The following is an 18,698-nucleotide window of genomic DNA, read 5'->3' as shown; positions in this document are numbered from 1 at the left end:
ACCTGCTCCAGCCCCTCCATGTCCTTCCTGAGCTGAGGGGCCACAACTGGGCACAGCACTCCAGGGGTGGCTTCACAGGGGCAGAATCCCCTCCCTGCTTCTGCTGCCACACTGTTTCTAATCCAGGCCAGGATCCATTGGCCTTCTTGGGCACCCCTGGCTCATGTTCAGCTGCTGTCAGCCAGAGCCCCCAGGTCCTTTCCTGCCTGGTCCTGCCTCCCCCCCTTCCAGCCTCTAGATGCTCAAGCTTGGGTTTAAACATCTCTTTCTGGGAAGAGGGAAAGAAAGGGATCCAGCCCAGCCACAGATGGCAACCACAGCCTCAGCAGTGCTGGTCAGCCCTGAGCCACCCGGGCAAACAGAGCTCTGCCAGCTTAAATCTGGCTCCAGACTCCAGCTTTTCAGGGGAACACTTTCAATATTAAAAATGGAGTCTTACTTCCAACAGAATTTACATTTTTCCTGAGGACTATGTTTCCATTTGCAAATCTCTTTGTTGGCCAAGATCAACACATTAACCCAATTCTCCTCAAGTTCCTGGTCAGACTCAGGCTCTCCCATAACCCCTGCAGTGCTTGTGCTGTTCACATCCCAAAGCAAAAGGTTTGTGTCCGCCCTTCCTGTTATTTCCAGACTATCTTGACCAATTACAAAGGCTTCATACCTTAAAAAGGTTTGTTTCAAAAGTTTTAGGTCTAATCTAACCTGACATGATCCCTGGAAGGATTTTGGCTTCTTTCTCAGTCCCTCTTGAACCAGAATAAATCCAAGCTGTGATCCCAGCTACAACCACCTTGCTGTAAAACCAGGTATGAGGCAGTAACAAGCAGGTCCTCCAAGGAGCATGACGCAGAAGGTGCTTAGGTTGGGCTTGCTGAGAAGGATTAAATACCCCCCTCACCTTTCACACCCAGAGAGGTGCTGGGTTTGGTGCAAACCCCCTTGTTGCAGGGGTTATCACATCTGTCTCCCTGTCTCCATTTTAAACAGTTTTGGCCTGCCAAGGTTCAACCCTTCCTGTCCTGACCTGTTTGTGATCAAAGTAAGAGACACAGAGGAGATGACAAAGAAGCAACAGCACAGCAGGTTTGCAAGTGTCCAAGGCCAGGTTGGACAGGGTTTGGAGCAACCTGGTCTAGAGCAAGGTGTCCTGCCCATGGCAGTGGGTGGAACCAGATGATCTTTAAGGTCCCTTCCAACCCAAATCAGTCTGGGATTCTATGATTTTGGCATGTAAGTCTTCCCAGCCTGCAATAAAACACTAATTAATTATAAGCAAAGGATTCACACTCGGAATAAATATTATCTAACATAAAGATAAATATAAACATTCTTTGCAGCATCAACAGAATTCCATGACCAGCAGCCACTCTCACACTCCTCTGCAGCTCTGAGGCACATTCCAAGAGTTAACCAAGCATCTCCAATCCCCCTGTGGCTCAAGGCAGCATTTAACTCTGGGCTGGGGAGGAGCAGAGCCACGAAACACGAACCTGGAGAGGACCCACATGTTCTGTGATGAGGGATCATTTGGCTGCAGTTCCCAAGCCTGAGCGATGTGGCCAAGCTGCTCTGCCAGAGCAGAGGGTGCAGCCACACATGAGCCTCCTGTTTGCCCTCCCTGCATCCTGTTATTTATAAAGCACTCCTGTAAGGCTGCAGCATTACTGGAAATCACAAGCTCCTTGGTGACCTGAAGCAGAGGAAGGTGATGGCCAGAGAGGGAGGAAAATGGCTGGCCCAGCAGCAGCTGAGAAGAGCTGAATAATGCTGGCCAGAGAGGCTCCCTGCTCAGGGACAGCCACGGCAGGTTTAGAATTCCATGAAATAAAATACCACAATCTAATTAAAAATTGTTGGTTTGATGCTCCATTAAAGACTATTCCTGTGACTCATTTCCTTTCCAAGACTGTTTACAGATACAAATGGTTCCCTGATTTTCCAGGTCCAAAATTAGGGAAGGATGTGCAAGAGGTACCCAAAAGAGAGCAGGAGCAGCAGCCCCTTTATTTAAGCACTCCTGTGGTCAAGCCAGAGTCTTTCTTCCCAGCAAGATGTTCAGCACAGTGATGGCAAATAACTCCATCCCAGAGCTTTACATGGGCACTCATCACCTCTCAATCAGGTTGATTGAGGACTCGACTTAGGCTGGAATTGATGATCTTGGAGGTCTTTTCCAACCTTAATTTTCTGTGATCAGAGCACACTCCAAGGAAAAATCAAGAGCAATAAGAATTCAGAGCACAGGCTCCACTGTCTTCCATGGGATGTGGGAGACAGGACACCTGGGGCTTCCCTGGCTAAAATACCTGGTTGGATGCAGATCTTTCTAAGTATCACTGTAAAAGAAATTAAATTTCCAAAACCCACTCAATGGATGCGAAAGGAACAGACCAGATCCTCACAAACCTCTGGTTTCTGCATCCCACTAATTCCCAGGCTCTCCAACAAAAGCCAGCTCCAGCTGGGCCATTTCCAGAACGAGCAGTTCCACCACCTACCAACTAAGGATGAACAGAACAGATCCAACACAACCCACAGCAACATCAGCACAGGATGAGCAACAGCAGCTTCTGAGAAGCAACAGATCTGGAGGCCAGGGAAGAACCTGCACACAAACACCCCCCTGAGCATCTGCACACAAACACCCCCCTGAGCATCTGCAGAGCCTCCCATCTCCACGGGAGCCCCTCAGGGCTGGGAGGTGACACTGCCATGTGTCCCTCACTGAGCTGCTGCTTCCAGGATGCACTGAAGGGTCCCCAGGCTGTTACAGAATCACGGAATCATCCAGGACCTTTGAGATCATTGAGTCCAACCATCAACCCAGCACTACTACAATCACCCCTAATCCATGTCCCCAAGTGCCCCATCCAGACACCTTTGGAACACTTCCAGAGATGGTGACTCCACCACCTCCCCAGGTAACTTCTTCCAAAGCCTGACCACTCTTTCCACAAAAAATCTTTACTAATATCTGATCTGAACCTCCCCTGGTGCAATTTGAGGCTATTTCCCCACATCCTTTCACTTGAGACATGGCAGAAGAGCCCGACCCCCCTTGACTCCCCCCTCCTGTCAGGGAGTTGCAGAGCCAGAAGGTCCCCCCTGAGCCTCCTTTTCTCCAGGCTGAGCCTCAGCTGCTCCTGGTGCTCCAGCCCCTTCCCCAGCCCCATTCCCTTCCCTGGACACGCTCCAGCCCCTCCATGTCTATTTCGTCATGAGGGGCCCAGAACTGGGCCCAGCCCTCGAGGTGCCTCAGAAGTGCCAGAACAGGGACGGGCACTGCCCTGGGCCTGCTGGGCACATTATTCTTGATACAGGTCAAGATGCCATTTGGCCTTCTTGGCCACCTGAGCACACCTGGGCTCATGTCACCAGTTGACCAGCACCCCCAGGGCCTTTTCCAGCTTTCCAGCCTGAAGCATTCCATGGGGTTGTTGTGACCCAAGGGCAGGACCCGGCACTTGGCCTTGTTGGAACCTCAGCCCATGGATCCAGCCTGTCCAGATCCCTCTGCAGAGCCTTCCTGCCCTCCAGCAGATCAGCACTCCCACCCTGCTGCATGTCATCTGTGGACCTGCTGAGGGTGCACTCGATCCACGTGTCCAGATCTCATCAATGAAGATGATAAACAGGGCCAGCCCCATTCCTGAGCCCTGGGGAACCCCACTGGTGACTGGTCCCAGCTGGATGTAGCTCCGTTCCCCTCTCTGGGCCCAGCCACCAGCCAGCTTTTCACCCAGTGACCATTCACTTGTCCAGCCCATGAGCAGCCAGTTTCTCCAGGAGATGCTGTGGGAGACGGTGCCAAAGACTTTAAGTCTAGACAGACACACCCACAGCCTTTCCCTCACCTACTGAGCTGTCACTTTGTCATAGAAGTAGATCAGATTGGCCAAGCAGGACCTGCCTTTCATAATCCCATCTTAGTTGGGATCTGGAGCTGCTGGGGGGTCTGGGGAGCCCTGGAGATGATGGTGGGAGGACCAGGGCCACTGTGCTGGCAGTGCCTGGCTCCCAGCTGCCAAACTGCTCTGAGCTCTGCTCAGTGCTCCCAGAGGGACAGTGTGCAAGCAGGAAAGGGAAATCACTTTTGGACTGATTACAGAGAAAAGTTGAAAGGTATCTGAAGTACAGAGCAGGCTGAAAAACAGCATGTATGTCAGGAAGGCACTTAGACACAGAAACAGTCAGGACCAACCCTGAAAGTGTGGTGAGAACCATCCAGATCTGCCTCCCATCCATGAAAAGTAACAGAGTAAAAGTCATCCTTACACCAACACAATTATCCTCCCAAAGCAGAGGAACAACCACTGCACAAAGTAACTCAGGGCTCTAATCCAGATGTTTAACACAAAACACTCTTCCAGAAGAGCCAATCCACGTGCAGGCACAGCCCCCAAGCACTGCTGGCACCGGGGCTGCTTTGCCAGGGAGCAGGAAAAGAAGAAATCACATTTACAGGTTTTTGTTCATAAGGAATCACAGGAAGGACACCAGTGCAGCTGGATTGAGGAGAAGAGGACTTTGAGTTGGTGAGTGAGCAAATAGAGTTGGTGAGTGACAAAATAATGTGTGAGAGTGATGGAGTCAAGGAGGAACGTGCCTGGGCAAGACATAAATTAGCTCAGCTATTAGTATGCAGCTCATTTAGATAATGAAGACAGTGCCTACCACTGAAAGAGTGTCCTGGTAAGGGTGGGGGGCAGAGCCAGGCTGTGGTATCTGCACCCCCTCAGCTCCATGTGCTCCACAGTGCACTGCCTGTGCTCATCACACCCCTGGGCTGCCTGTTCACTGCCTCTTCCTCCTGGGTGCTGGCATTCCAGCAGGATTTGCTAAGTCAGGGCCTTTTTCCTTTGGGAGCAGTTCACTCACAGGCCCTGGCTTGTCTCAGGGCACTGAACCAGGGCACTGGGGCCTTTGGTGCTTATGGAAAGCCCTGCATGAAGTCAGACCTGAGATGCTCCCCACAAACAGCAGGTTTTGGCTTTATCTCTAAAAAAACATTTTAGCATCTGGCAGCTCCCAACATGGAAGAAATACTTGGCCCATTCACTGCAGATTTATCTTTTCCTTCATTTTTTCTTTTAAATACTGCAATAATCTTCCTCAATACCCCACCCCAACACCACAAAGCATCAATAACTAGTTCTTAAAACCCCCAGCATCCATTTCCATGATGGGCACAAGTCCAGCCTTACTGAGAAGGTCTTAACTCACTGTGATATTGCAATGAAGAAAATACTTTCCAAAATATGTAATAAAGTACATTTACCACTTTAAAGCCTAAAACTGTAGGGTCTGATGGCAGGTTTTTCACTTGACGTGAATCTGAACATTTTTGGTTTCAATTACTTTATTGAATCAGGGTTGAAACATGTGCTTAATGCCAGGTGCTTCAGTGTTTTGCTGAATCAGATTAAAGCCAGAGTTGTGACACTGGAAAACCTCTGGACAAGGCAGGATTGAAACATAAAAAGATCCCACATTAAAAAGTTGTTCCAAACTGCCCTGGACATCCACAGTGACACCTGAGTTGAGCATATTTGCAGCACAATCCAAGTGTGTTTTTCCCCCATCACTTGTGTTTCTGAGGGGTAAGAGCTGAGCACAGATTTTAAAGATGGAGAGGGGTGGGAAAAGCTCCACCCTATGAGGAAAAGGACAAAGGGAGCAGGAAGTGGAGTCAGAACTCTCTGAGTGAGGGCAGGCAGCTTGGCTTGATACCAGTTGGATTTGCATGAAAACCTCTCCTTAAAGAGGAGAGAACCATCCTGGCCCTCGGGAAGGGATGGGTTTGGGAAGGGATAGGTTTGGGAAGGGATAGGTTTGGGAAGGGATGGGTTTGGGAAGGGATGGGTTTGGGAAGGGATGGGTTTGGGAAGGGATGGCTTTGCTGAGCCAGTGGAAGCTGAACAACTCACTCGCACACGAAGGTTCCCAGCGGAATGTCCTGCATCGTCCGCACTCCCCAGCCCATCTTTTGTGTCCGATAAAGCTGCAATCGAGTCCTGGAAGAGAGGAAACGAAGCCACACTGAGGCAGCACCACACAGACAGACTGAATTTTCATCCAGATGAGCAAAAAACCAGCACCCTTCACCACCACACACTCACAGAGGGTTTTAATATTCCCCCTCTGCTGGCATCACTGTGTGGACGCTCCACTCCCACCGCTGCTCCGAGCTGTGGGAAGATGCTGGGATGGGGTCAGCCAGTCCCTTGTCCCTTCCCAGGTGCACAGTGGGGAAGAGGGGACAGGGCTGGATGCTCTGTGTGGTTACACCTTGATGATTTACACGTAGGAAATCAGAGTCCCACCAACAACATTTCTTTCCACCTCCCACAGGGAAGGGGGAAGGGGACTTCAGGCAGCGGAGCTGTGCAGGGAGAGTGGTTGAGGGGGGAGGCAGGGAGCTTGCAGGGACTTCAGAACACCTTGTGCTCTGACCCCTCTGCCCTCTGCTGAGGCCAGTGCATTTAGCCATTCCATCATATCCAGCTGCCCTGGCTGAAAGACAAGGAAGAAACGCTGCAACTTGAAACTTCTTGGTGTAATAGCTGCTCTGTGGAATTTTACTGATGGAGTTTATAGGCAGAGAAACAATCCTGTAAGTCATTCTGCCTCGTGCTCAGCCAGAACTTGAGTTAAGTGCAGGATGAACGGTCTCCAGGGCTGGGGAAGGTTTGCTCTGTCCCTGAGGGAACAGAACCCGCTCTCAGCAACGCTGTTATCGGAATAAAGTGAAATCTGATGCTCACCTTAAGTTCACCCTGTTGCTTTTTCCAGCACTTCTCTTCCCCCCACCCATTCCCTCCTGCACTGTCAGCTCAACCCAAGGGCTGAATTTTCTCCTATTTGCCCACAGCTCCTGGAGCCTTCACCAGGGCAAACCATCACAGAATGTCACAAGTATGCCGAGTTGGAAGGGACCCACAAGGATCAGCGAGTCCAACCCTCAGCCCTGCACAGGCCCATCCCCAAGGGTCACACCCCGTGCCTCAGAGGATCAGCCAAACCCTCCTGGAGCTCTGGCAGCCTTAGGGCTGTGCCCACTGCCCTGGGGAGCCTGGTCAGTGCCCAAACACCCTCTGGGGGAAGAACCTCATCCTGAGATCCAACCTGACCCTGCCCTGACACAGCTCCAGCCATTCCCTGGGTGCTGTCCCTGGTCCCCCCAGAGCAGAGCTCAGTCCCTGCCCCTCCTCTGCCCCTGCCCAGGAAGCTGGAACTGCCATGAGCTCTCCCCTCAGTCTCCTCCAGCTGAACACACCAAGTGCCCTCAGTGTCCTCCCACGGCTTCAAATCCAGGCCCTTCGCCATCCTCGTTGCCTCCTTTGGACACTCTCTAATGTCTTCAGATCTTCCTTATATTGTGTCCCCCCAAACTGCCCCAACATTCCAGGTGAGGCTGCTCCAGGTCAGAGCAGAGTGGGACAATCCCCTCCCTCACCCAGCCAGTGATGCTCCTCAGGGGAGTGACTGTTCCCAGAGGTACTCAGTATAACACTGGGTGTGGGGAAGCTCCCCCATGTTTTGCCTCGTCCCTCAGAGCAGAGCAGAGCCCAGCTCAGGTTCAGGCTCTGCTGTGGGGCAGCAGCAGGACCATGGCCCCGATCCCGGGCTGCCAGCTGAGCTGGGCCGGGCTGCCAGCTGGATACGTGTGCGCTGCCGAGCGGAGATGATTTGGAGCACATCTGATCGAGGCAGCACTGAAAATGGAGCAGCAGCACCCCTGTGGCAGCTGCAGCCCCACGGCAGGAGCCTTCCCTGCTGCCTCCCCAGGGGTTGTGAGCAGGCTCTGCCCAGCTCCTGACCCAGCCTCCCGGCAGAGCTGCTCTCCCCAGCTCACTGTTGGGTTTCCAACCCTTCCCAACTTTCAGAAAAACCCCTCAGCAAGGCAAAAAAAAAATAAAAAAATGCAAAAGCAGCAGCTCTAGCTGTGCAGCTCCTAAATAAACACCCACGGAGGCATCCGAGCTCTGGAGTTTGGCAGGGAAAACCAGAGAGAGGCAAAGTTCTGTGGAAACACATCGAGCTTTTCCCTCACTTATTTTTAACGTCGCAAAATGTCATTGAAACTACAAAGCTTGCAAAAAGAGTGCTGTCAGCACTACCAAAAAAATTGCAAAAGTCTTTTTTTTTCCCCCAGTGGGATTCCTTTGAACTTAGTGCAGTGGCAAACTCCTCCATAGCAGAGGTCCAAACCAAAACAGGCACCAAAATCCCAGTGGTCTAACCTGCAGCACCAAGGCCAACAGGTATTCAGGTATCCAAGTCAGGGGCAGTCATGCCAATAACTTGGGAATTTTAAGCAGCCAAGTTTAGGCACACTGGCCTGTATTTCTAATCTAGAATGCTGACTTACAAGATCCTCTAAATTAATGGCTCTGCAGTTCTGTTGCTCTCATGTTCTTCTCCACCTGAGCCATCACACCTGGGCTGTTCATGCAAACCCACAAGCCATTTCCATGTTTTATGGTCAGGCTGATGAAAGAACGCCACAGTTCCCACCTGATGGTGACACTGGCATGGTGCAAACATTAATTGAGATATTAATTGAGCTCATCAAGCCACTGCTGCTTCACTCCCACTGTCAGCACACGGGAACACCCCTGTGTGGTGGCCCCTGCCCCAACTTCAGCCTCACATCAGCAAGTGCTGGCTTTTGTGGGTTTGTGGGTGAGCTGAGACTAGAGAGTCAGAAAGCTCATGAGTTTGGTGTTGGCTCTGCTGAGATAAGCTGGGTTTGGATCCTCCTTCTCACCTGAGCCCGTTCTGCACCACCCTGTTCCTGCAGGTTCTCCAGCAGGAGCACGCGTGGTTACACTCGAAGATCAGGGGGGGCTCAGCCATGTTGAACTCAGGAAGGAGTCGGCCATCCTGAGGGAGAGAGGCAGCCAAGACTGGGTTAGTTAATCCTGGGACCCCTCCAAACCAGAAAAACAAGAGCAGAAATACCCTGAGTATAAACACAGGCCAGAGAACCCCAAGGTAGGGTCACGTCCCCAAAACCCCCATCAGACCTGAGCTTCTGCAGCGGTTTTGCTCTTCCCTGTCACCCACAGGGTGACAAACAGCAAGAGACTGTCTAGATTTTTGCTGCCTGGCATCGCCCTGTGCACCACTCAAAAAATATCTCACAGTGCTGTGCAGAAAACTGGTGTGCACATCATCTTTATTATCATTTTGCAGTGCTGGAGGGGAGAAGTGGATGCTTAGTCTGTCTCTGGAATAAAGCCTAAAATTCCAGAGTCCAAGGCCAGTACACCCAAGTTCCATGAACCACATTATCTTCCCAAACAACACTCCCCAAACAAGTTACAATTCAATTATTTACCAACATACAGGATTAAGGAAGCGATAGATGTGATTTATCATTTTTAACAAATTTGGCTTTTAAGCCTTGAAAGATGTAATCACCTCTTAACATGTAGATAAAATGGCTACAAAGAAAAGAACCAACATTCCCCCCTGGGAGAAATCTGCAGAGATTCACAGAACTTCTGATCTGAGCAGCACCTGCCCAAATATGAACCTCAAAACCTCCCGGGAGGGTTGAACACACTTACCCAAAACAAACCCGGCTTCTGGCAATGTGGCAGTGAAAACACCTTTACTTTGCCTTTATCCAGAAGGATCACAAGAAATAAAAGCAGGCCAAAAAAAAAAAAAAGCATTTCTCTCTACTCCCCTCCCCTTGTTTACATATTCCAGCACTTCCCATGTTGCTCTGAAATGGAAGCTGATTTCACGCCTGGATTATTAAATGCTCCCCATCACATGGGTGTAATTAATGGCTCAGTTGGCATGAGAGTAACACAAATAAATAACACAGGAAAAGCTGCCCTGAGCACTCATTTTGTGTTATCACATAGGTCTCAGAGCTGAGACTACAAGTCAAGAAGAAACAGAATCCCAGAATCCCAGAATCATTTGGTTGGAAGGGACCTTTAAGCTCATCTCATTCCAACCCCTGGCTGTGGGCAGGGACACCTTCCATTAGTCCCATCCAACCTGGCCTTGAGTTGTGCAAGGAGGTGTTATAAAGGCACCATTATAAACCCAGAATTAGGCAAAGCTCAGCTCTCAGCCCCAAGTTTGAGCCAGGAGGAGGGGCTGTGTGCTCACCTTGTCATACCAGCAGCGCATGCTGAGCTGGCCACACATGCAGTTACTGGAGGAGCAGTCGTCTATGCAGACACAATACTGCAAGAGAAGCAAAGGGTTAACTCCACACCACTCCCACAGCTGAAACAGCAGCTTCTGTCACTGGGTCGGGGAGGAAACCACAAGTCATGGCCTTCTCCTCAGCCAGAAAGACAAGCAGCTTCATCATCCACTGGCATTTGACTCCATTATTTATTCTGTGAGCAGTGAGCACCAAAGGACTCTGGCTACAGGGAAGGATCTCATCCTGAGCCAGCTCCATGGCTCAGGAGAGGATGTCCCCCTGTCACCAACCCTCCTCCATGCCCTATGAGCTGTTCTCCACACTTGGGGACAAGGAGAGCTCCAAGGAGGGACCAGAGCTGGGAGATGATGCACCACAACATGCTGTCTCAGTCCTCCCCTGCTGCTTCCCGCTTCCCACACGGGCTCTCCAGCTGGCTGCTTCCCCAGCACTCCCCAAGCCAACACAGTCCCACCACCAGCTGCTGCACAACAGGGATTGGGCTTGGGAAGTTCACTTCAGCCACCCCAGGGCTGTGCCCAGAGAGGGATCACCCTCATCCCACCTCTGCTTCCACCACCCAGCCCTTCCAGGACTTCAGTGTCGTAGCAAAGACCTTGGCCTGGATGCTGCAGGCAGTGGGCAGGCAGCATGAGGGACTCTCCCAACAAACCCCTAACTCTCCAGACTCAGAACAGAGGACAAGGATAAACAGGAGCCACATCAGCCAACAGCAGATGGCCAGTGCCACAGCACACAGCTGAGCACAGAGCTTGGCTTAAGCCTCAAAACTGAAGAAAATCAGAATCCCATCTCCTAAATCAAGAGCTGGAGGCGAGGAACACAGGCTTAGCTGGAATTTGTTGGCAATATTAGGACCAGACACTCCCATTTTAAGTTCCAAACCCACTCGGAGGAGCTGTACCTCTGAATGCACACAGCAGAGCAGGGGGACACGCAATCCCTCACCTGTAAATGAGTGATGTTCCTGTCAATGTCCATCGGGGAGGTGACACAGTTCTGGGAAACATATTTGTAGTTGCTGGGACAGGGCTCGCTGTCCACGGAATTGACACAGGGAATCGGGATGCGCTCGTAACCCCGGGCAATGTCCCTGCCAGGGGGAGAGAGAACTGTCACCCAAGGAAAGCCCTCCCCAACCAGGGGCCATTCAAATGCCATTCTGGGGCAGAATTACTGACTTTGATCACTGAGCACTCCAAGCCTAAAAGCAACCCAGACCAGAACGGGGTTCATGTTTTCCCACAGCCCTACAGACTGTTTTTTGTGCTTGTGAAAATTTCCACTCAGAGGATGAATTTACGAACTGTAGTCTGAATCAGCATGTGCTTAGTTCTTGCTAAGCTCAAACTGACCTTCACACCAGTTAAAAAAGCTAATCCTGCACTTGCAGTCCTTTCTTAAACCAGAGCCCCGGCCTTTCCCCGTGCAAGGGCTCAATTTCATGACCCAAAATCAAAGCCAGCCCTATTCTCACCTGCTCACCACCTTCTCTATCTGGGCAGGCTTCTCAGTGGATGATTCTTTGAGAGTCTTGTTCATCTGTAGGGCCACCCAGACCTGAGAGTTAAGGCTGGAGCACTGGAGCGGAGTCTCACCCTCCTTGTTCTTTAAAGTGACATCCGAGCCACGGGAGAGAAAGAGACTGCAAAACAGCAAGGAAGGATCAGGATTCCCCAAGGGAAACCATGCAAGGGGAAAACAAGCTGAATCACATCCTCCAGCCAGCCCTTAGGGGACAAGGAAGAGTCTGTAGTAGTGAATAATCACCTGAGTGTTCTGTATTAAGCATGGTTCAGGGAATCCTTCTACGTGAAGGCGCTGGCAGAAGCCACAGACTGGAGCTCTGGGCACTCATGAGAGCTCTGGGCCAACCTCGCCCTGCTTCAGGCATGACAGGTACCCTGCTGGTACCAGCCTAACTTCAGCCAGGCTTGAAACTCTCCCTGGCAGGGAAAGATATGGGGTGGGAAGAGCAGGCTGGAAATGGAAGAGTCCCACAGCAGATTGGTGTTGGACTAGGCCCTTGTTTATACTCACCAGCCTCTGGGGAGTACACATGATGGCTTTATTCAGAGCAGGGATGAAGCAAAGGAAAAGCCCTGTTACCATATCATGCCAGGCTAGTTGTGGGGGAAAAAAAAGCTTTAATCAAGGAAGTCTGACACCTTCCTGCTGGGAAGCCCATGCTGAGCACAGCCCTCTGCCCAACACTCCAGGAACACTCCACGGTTTTCCAACCAGCTCTGGCAGCCACGGTACCTGAGACCCACCTCCCCTGGGAGCAGGGGAGAGACAAGCCACCCATCCCAATCCTGGTCTGTGCTTAAACGCCAAGGGCACTTCAGAGGCTCTCCTGAGCTGGCCAGAAGGCCCCCAGGCAGGCAGGAGCAGGCAGGGAGGGCAGGGCTGGGCTGTACTTACACCACGCACTCGTAGCGGTTCTCTCGGGCTGCGATGTGCAGGGGCGAGTCCCCGTGGATGTTCACGGCATGTAGGTCACACTTAGCTGCCAGCAGGATCTCTGCTATGTCCACACAGCCAGAAAAAGCAGCCCAGTGCAAACAAATGTTTTCCTCCTGGAGATAAAGAGCACAGAGCAGAGGCTGTTAAGTGTTTTAGAACCCCATGGCTTTGGGACGTCACCTTCCTTAGCTCTACACCTGCAGCATTCAACATGGGCTTGCAGCCTCCATCCCCACACTGCTCATCCTGGCTGGGAACGCCAGGGTGGACAGGGAAACCTCCATGTAGCCAAGGAGGGAGTTCTCACTCCATCTGCCTCCACACACCAAGGACGGGGAGGCTGCACACGCAGCGATCCGTCACCTTCCTCACACATGCAGGCAACTCGTCTGTCTCTGAGCCACAAACCAATCTGGATCAATCCATCAGAGGTGCCAGACACGAACAAACATGCTGGAAAAGGCTGGAAGCTGAGCTTCCCCAGCCCAGACAGACAGGAAAGCCAGCGTGTCTCCCAGGGCTACAAAATTAAAGAGAGAAAGAGCACGCAGGGTATGTGAAGGTGCTGGAAAGAGAAGCACGAGCCACAGGGAAAGCAATCAATCTGACTCCAGGCATCTCTTAAATACTGTATGTACTCATCTCTCACTAGCAGCACTAGAAATAGCTGAACACTCATCTTTGGGAGGGAGGTATTTTAAGCAATGATACTCTGTTTTCTGTTACAGTGCAATTTGCAGCACACGTCGATCCCATCCCCATGACAAGCTCTAAAGACATCGATTACAACAGTGCAATCATAGTAATGATCCCCTCACTTTTCTCCCTTTTTTTTTTTTTTTAGAGCAAAAACAAAGCATATGTTTTAGTCATTACCACTTTACTTAAGATCCTGCCTTAAATGGGGAGGTATTGGCTGCACCAGGGAGTGGGGAGAGCGTTTTCTACACGGCTCCTGCCTCCCGTTATGGTACCTTCTAGAAAAAAAACCCTGATCACATCACATACCAAACTACAGCAAAAATTCATCCTGTGGATTGCACCCACAGGCTGCTGCTCAGACAGGTTACAGACCCCTGGACTTGCTGCTCTGTCCCTGCCTAACAGCAGCATCATCCCAATCAAAAGCATTTCTCCCAGAGAACGATGCTTTCCAGCAGAAGTGACATTGCTCCTTACTGACTGTCCATCAGGAGACACCAACTGCAGGGACAGGATGGATATGTGATACAAACAGCTGCTAAGAGCTTTATTTGCTTTCAAGTGACTTGTTGACTGGGTCGATTTGATTTTCCTCATTAATGTGTGATCTTGGAGCTGGTAGCAAAAGGCTCCTGTGACAGATCAAATGAGTCAGTTTTGCTCAGAGTCAGCAGTCATGCAACAGCCCAAAAAGCCACCTCTCGCCTTGACTTCTGCTTTTAGGAGCAGGACTGGATCTGGACCTGCCTGGGAACTCTCTCAGTGTGCTGCTTTTGACTGGGGTAGGGTTCATTTTCTTCCCACTGGCTGGAATGGGGCTGTGTTTGGGATCTGTGCTGAGCACAGGGGTGATAATGTGGTGATGGTTTTGTCCTTGCTGAGCTGCACCTGCACAGAACCCGTTCTGCCCCTGGAATGGCCACACTGGGGAGGGGTCTGGGGGAGGCTGGGAGGAGACACAGCCAGGACAGATGACCCAAACTGACCAAAGGGACATTCCAGACCACATGCCATCATGCTCAGTGTATAAAATGAGGGAAGAAGAAGGAAGGGGGACATTTTGAGTGATGGTTTATCTTCCCAAAGTCACCTTTACACGTGACAGGGCCCTGCTCTTGTGGAGATGGATGAAAACCTGCTGAATGAATTCCCTGTTTTGCTTTGCTTGTGTGTGTGTGTGTGGGGGGGGTTTGTTCTTCCCTTTCCCTATTAAACTGTCTTTATCTCAACCTATGAGCTTTCTACCTTTTCCCCTTCTGTCTCCCAGTCCAATTCTCTCCCCAGTCCTGCTGGTGGGGGAGGGAATGAGTGGCTGTGAGGGGCTTGGTGACTGGCTGGGATTAAAATCTTAGAATCACAGAAACACAGAATGGTTTGGGTTGGAAGGGATCTCAAAGCTCACCTTATTCCACCTCCCTGCCATGGGCAGGGACACCTTCCACTAGGCCAGGTTGCTCCAAGCCCCATCCAACCTGGCCTTGGACACTTCCAGGGATGGGGCAAGACATGACATTAAAGCTACCAAGGAAATTGAGACCTTCAGACTGGGACAGCAACTCCTCAGGAACAGTTGGAGCCTTTCTGAGCCCCCTGAGACAAACGTGACAACAGCTTCCCCTGCCAGCACCCAATACACAAAATGAGGCATTTAGGGAGAGAAATACAGACTATCTACTCATATCCCTTGGATTAAAAAAGCACTGGGAGCACTGGACACGGAAATACAGTGCCAGGAGACATGTTAGAGCATGAGTTGATGGCAGGGCAGGCACTTCACTGGAACAGCTCTGTGCAGAAGGCAGTGAGGCCAGTTACCCTGCCTTAATCAAACTATCTCTCATCTACAGGCCAGAGCCTGGGGCAGCTCCTCACACCCCAGTTCACACCCAAGTGTGCCTTGAAGGCACCTCTGGGGTTTCAATACCCTTAGAGACTGAAAAAAAAAGACAAACAGAGTACTAAGAAAAAAAAAAGAGGAGTTGTGCTGATACAACGAGTCTCCTGAGGAAACCTGGGGAGAAGGGAGACAGTATCTCCTTTGTATCTTCTCTATTTACTTGGAAATCCCTGGGAAACCAGCTGGCACAGCCCCACACTGGGCCCAGGAGCTCCCAGGGACTCAAGCACCAAGTACACCCCACTGGAGCAGGATTTATGGAGGTGAAGAGCAGGCCAAGAGCCAGCTCCAGCACACTGAGAACACTGCACACGCTCTGCAATGTTCCAGCACACCAGAACACTGACACATGCTCTGTTCACATCAGTGCCTTCGTGCCTGTGATGCCTTGGAAAAGCCAGGCTGGTGATATTTGCTGGCAGTGTCTGCCCAGTCCACCCAGAAAACACAAGTATGAGCTTATCCCCCTCAAAAACACACAGGGTGCCCCCAAAACATGCCCAGTGCTCACTGGCCTGGAGCTGGCACGTCTGGATTCCAGGGACTCTGCCTTGGTGCAGCAGCCAAGTGGCAGCAGGGTGGACCCAGGTGGGTGAGAAGCAGCAAGGCTCAGAGCTGACTACAGCCTGGGAATTCCACACAGCATCCTCCCAGGCTGGGACAGAAGAGCTGGAGCTAAAGGACATGTTGCCAGCTCACAAACTTCTTCCCAGAACATGGAGGGAAATTCTCCCCCCAGACACTGTTCACTCACTGCCTGTGTCAGGGCACCACTGCCCCCCCCTGCACTGAGCCCAGGATCTGCCCCCTTGGGTGTGTTTGGTGTGTAAACAGAGCCTGTGGGTAATTTCTGGAGCAGGTTCCAGCAGATCCTTACGTTGTCACGGATGTTGATGTCTGAGCCCTTCGCCAGCAGCAGCTTCACCAGCTCGATGTGCTTGTACTCCGTGGCCCAGATCATGGGTGTCCAGCCTCCATCATCCTGGGGGGGAGGACAGGGTGAGGCACACAACAGGCACCACAGGCTCCTGCTGCCTTCCCAAGGAGCCACAGACCCCTTCCCTGCCTCATCACACTCCCTTTGTCCACACTGCTGCAGGTCCCTCAGGGTCCCTCCAGAGCCTGGCGTGAGTGGAACCAACACACCCCAGCCAGCTGGAGTTTGTTCCAGCTCAGCTTGCTGGCAGTGGATCTCCAGGTGGTTCCCAACTACAGAAAAACCACTCAGGGACATCCCTTCCCAGCTTTTTCCAGCTCTGCATGACAGCAGTGGTGCTCAGGACCACCAGAGAAGTTCACACACAGAGCAGAGGACTCCAAAAGCCCCCAGGCCTCTGCCAGGAGGGGAGAGAGCAGGAGCCAGTGCCAGCACTGAGCAGAGCTCAGGAGCTTCACACAAAGCTGACTGTCCAAAAGCTACAACAAACACCCAGCTCGTGTCAAAGGTCTTACAACAACTCCCTGAGAAGCCTGAGGGACCTGCCTTTCCCCCAGAATGGGGAACCCCAGTGCAGCACTGCCTGACCCCATGGAAATGCATAAACTCCATGATGGCAAGTGCCAGCCCTGACCCATCCCACAGCATGCCCATGATCCCACCACCTCCCCTCCACTGGGAAAAGCACAGTGACACCCTTGAGCAACAGGCTCCACAGCAAACTCAGGGTCAAGGAGAAACTGCAAACCAAAGCAGTTGGAAGCAAAGTCTCCATGAGGTCAGTGGAGGGGAGGAGGCCCACAGAATCGTCACCCTATAATGATTTTGAGGTGTCCCCCATCACTTGGGTGACCATTGCCCAGACAGCACAGTGCTGAGCTGAGTCCCTGGCCTGGGAAAAGCAGCTCCTGCCCCCCGGCAAGGCCTCACCTGGCAGTTGACATCCATCTTCCCGTTGGAGAGCAGGTACTGAACGACGTCGTAGTGCCCCTTCTTGGCTGCCAAGTGCAGACACGTGGAGCCCTCTGCATCCTGGACACACAACCACAGAACAAGCACTCAGGGACATCCCTTCCCAGCTTTTTCCAGCTCTGCATGACAGCAGTGACGCTCAGAAAAACCGGGAGAACTTCACAGATGGAGCAGAGGGCTCCAAAAGCCCCCAGGCCACAGCCAGGAGGGGAGAGAGCAGGAGCCAGAGCCAGCACTGAGCAGAGCTCAGGAGCTTCACACAAACCTCAGAGGTGCAGAGGAAGAGCTGAGATTGCAAAGAGATGCTTTTGCAAAGCTTAGGGAAGGCACCAGCCCCAAACCCTGGCAGTGATGCTCCCCTTCCCTGACAGACCCTTTCCCACTCCTTTGCATGTGCTGGAGAGCCAAAATGAGGCAGAAATCCCTTACCATTTTTTGCACTTTACATCAGAAAAGCAGCCTTGTCTCAACTGGAAATGCTCCACTTATTGCTGTGTTTTATTAGCCCAAGGCCTTACCCCAGCACCTGGCAGCAGGGCACAGGGGTGTCCTGCACAGGGCTGGGAGGCTCTGGAGAGACCAAGTGCCCACAGCCATCTGCCCAGACAGGAGATAAAAAACAACCCTGAAAGTTGAAAGGAAAAATGCCTTTGGGAGCTGGGAATGCAGGGTCTGGCGGAGATGGACAGGCTGTGAGTCATGACAGAGATGCTCCCACACTCACACCAAAGATCTCACTGGTTGGAGCTTGATTTTTATCAGGCCTTTATATCCCAAGAGCTTAGCACATAACAAGGCCCAGAGAGCAGGAAATAAGGAGGAGGAAATGAAAGACTGAAAAGCAAATTACTCCTTCTAGTTTATCTCCTGGAAGCAACACTGGGGGTAAGAGTTTTGGGATGGAGTTGAGTGAACTCTGTGGTGCAGGGTGGGACATCTCAGGTCAGGGATTGCACCACGTGGGCTTCTTGGGATGCATAAGGAGTTTCTACACCTCCAGAAGTGCCTGTATAATAATGCCACAGCTTTCCCTTGGATTGGCAAGAGCCAAGTGCAGCTCCTCAGCCCCGTGGAGAGCAGGTAGATTTTAAGTTTCTTCAGGTTTTTGAGTGGGGCTTTTACATCCTGTTTACTGGATCAACAGTTAACTGGATCACTCTGGGGTCTGAGAAGCCCCCACCCAGCCCTGCCCTGCCCTCAGCACCCCCTCCACTGCAGTGCCAGGGCTGGGTGGGCTCTGCAAACACCAGGAAAGAGCCGTCGGCTGGAGCCGACTCCAAACTGCAATGTTGCTGCTCTCAAACAGATGAGTAATTTGGTGCAAGAAACTAATTAACATAATAAACTAGTCTAGACTTCAGACGTGATCTCAGGCTTCTAATTTGCTTCTGCAAGCTCAGGATTCTTTTCCTCCCCTCTACCTTTCGAATCACAAACTCCCCTCTTTTCCACAGGAATAAATCAGGTGAGAGATGTTGGGACTGCTCTGAGACACTTGGGACAGTGGCCAGCACGAACCCACA

The 18,698-nt window shown here is 51.7% G+C and overlaps 1 protein-coding gene across 14 annotated transcripts in view; it reads right to left on the bottom strand.

The window, feature by feature from the left end:
* EHMT1 (euchromatic histone lysine methyltransferase 1) overlaps window positions 1–18,698 on the bottom strand; it is a 127,109-nt gene that overhangs the window by 5,653 nt on the left and 102,758 nt on the right. For 13 of the 14 annotated variants that reach the window (XM_027687555.1, XM_027687561.1, XM_027687560.1 and 10 more), the window contains 8 exons: window positions 17,134–17,235; window positions 16,144–16,248; window positions 12,626–12,780; window positions 11,679–11,846; window positions 11,150–11,294; window positions 10,138–10,215; window positions 8,774–8,889; window positions 5,931–6,017 (listed from right to left, as the gene is read on the bottom strand). In XM_027687555.1, coding sequence (XP_027543356.1) covers window positions 5,931–6,017; window positions 8,774–8,889; window positions 10,138–10,215; window positions 11,150–11,294; window positions 11,679–11,846; window positions 12,626–12,780; window positions 16,144–16,248; window positions 17,134–17,235 — 956 coding nt within the window. Of the gene's footprint in view, window positions 1–4,861; window positions 5,657–5,930; window positions 6,018–8,773; window positions 8,890–10,137; window positions 10,216–11,149; window positions 11,295–11,678; window positions 11,847–12,625; window positions 12,781–16,143; window positions 16,249–17,133; window positions 17,236–18,698 lie in introns of those variants that run through there. The other variant, XM_027687565.1, reaches the window with a different exon arrangement.

Source organism: Neopelma chrysocephalum, unplaced genomic scaffold, assembly GCF_003984885.1.
Source record: "Neopelma chrysocephalum unplaced genomic scaffold, ASM398488v2 Primary Assembly neopelma1_74, whole genome shotgun sequence".
Classification (NCBI taxonomy): domain Eukaryota; kingdom Metazoa; phylum Chordata; class Aves; order Passeriformes; family Pipridae; genus Neopelma; species Neopelma chrysocephalum.
The sequence above is the reverse complement of the archived record's forward strand: the minus strand, read 5'-3'. Positions and strand labels throughout refer to the sequence as shown.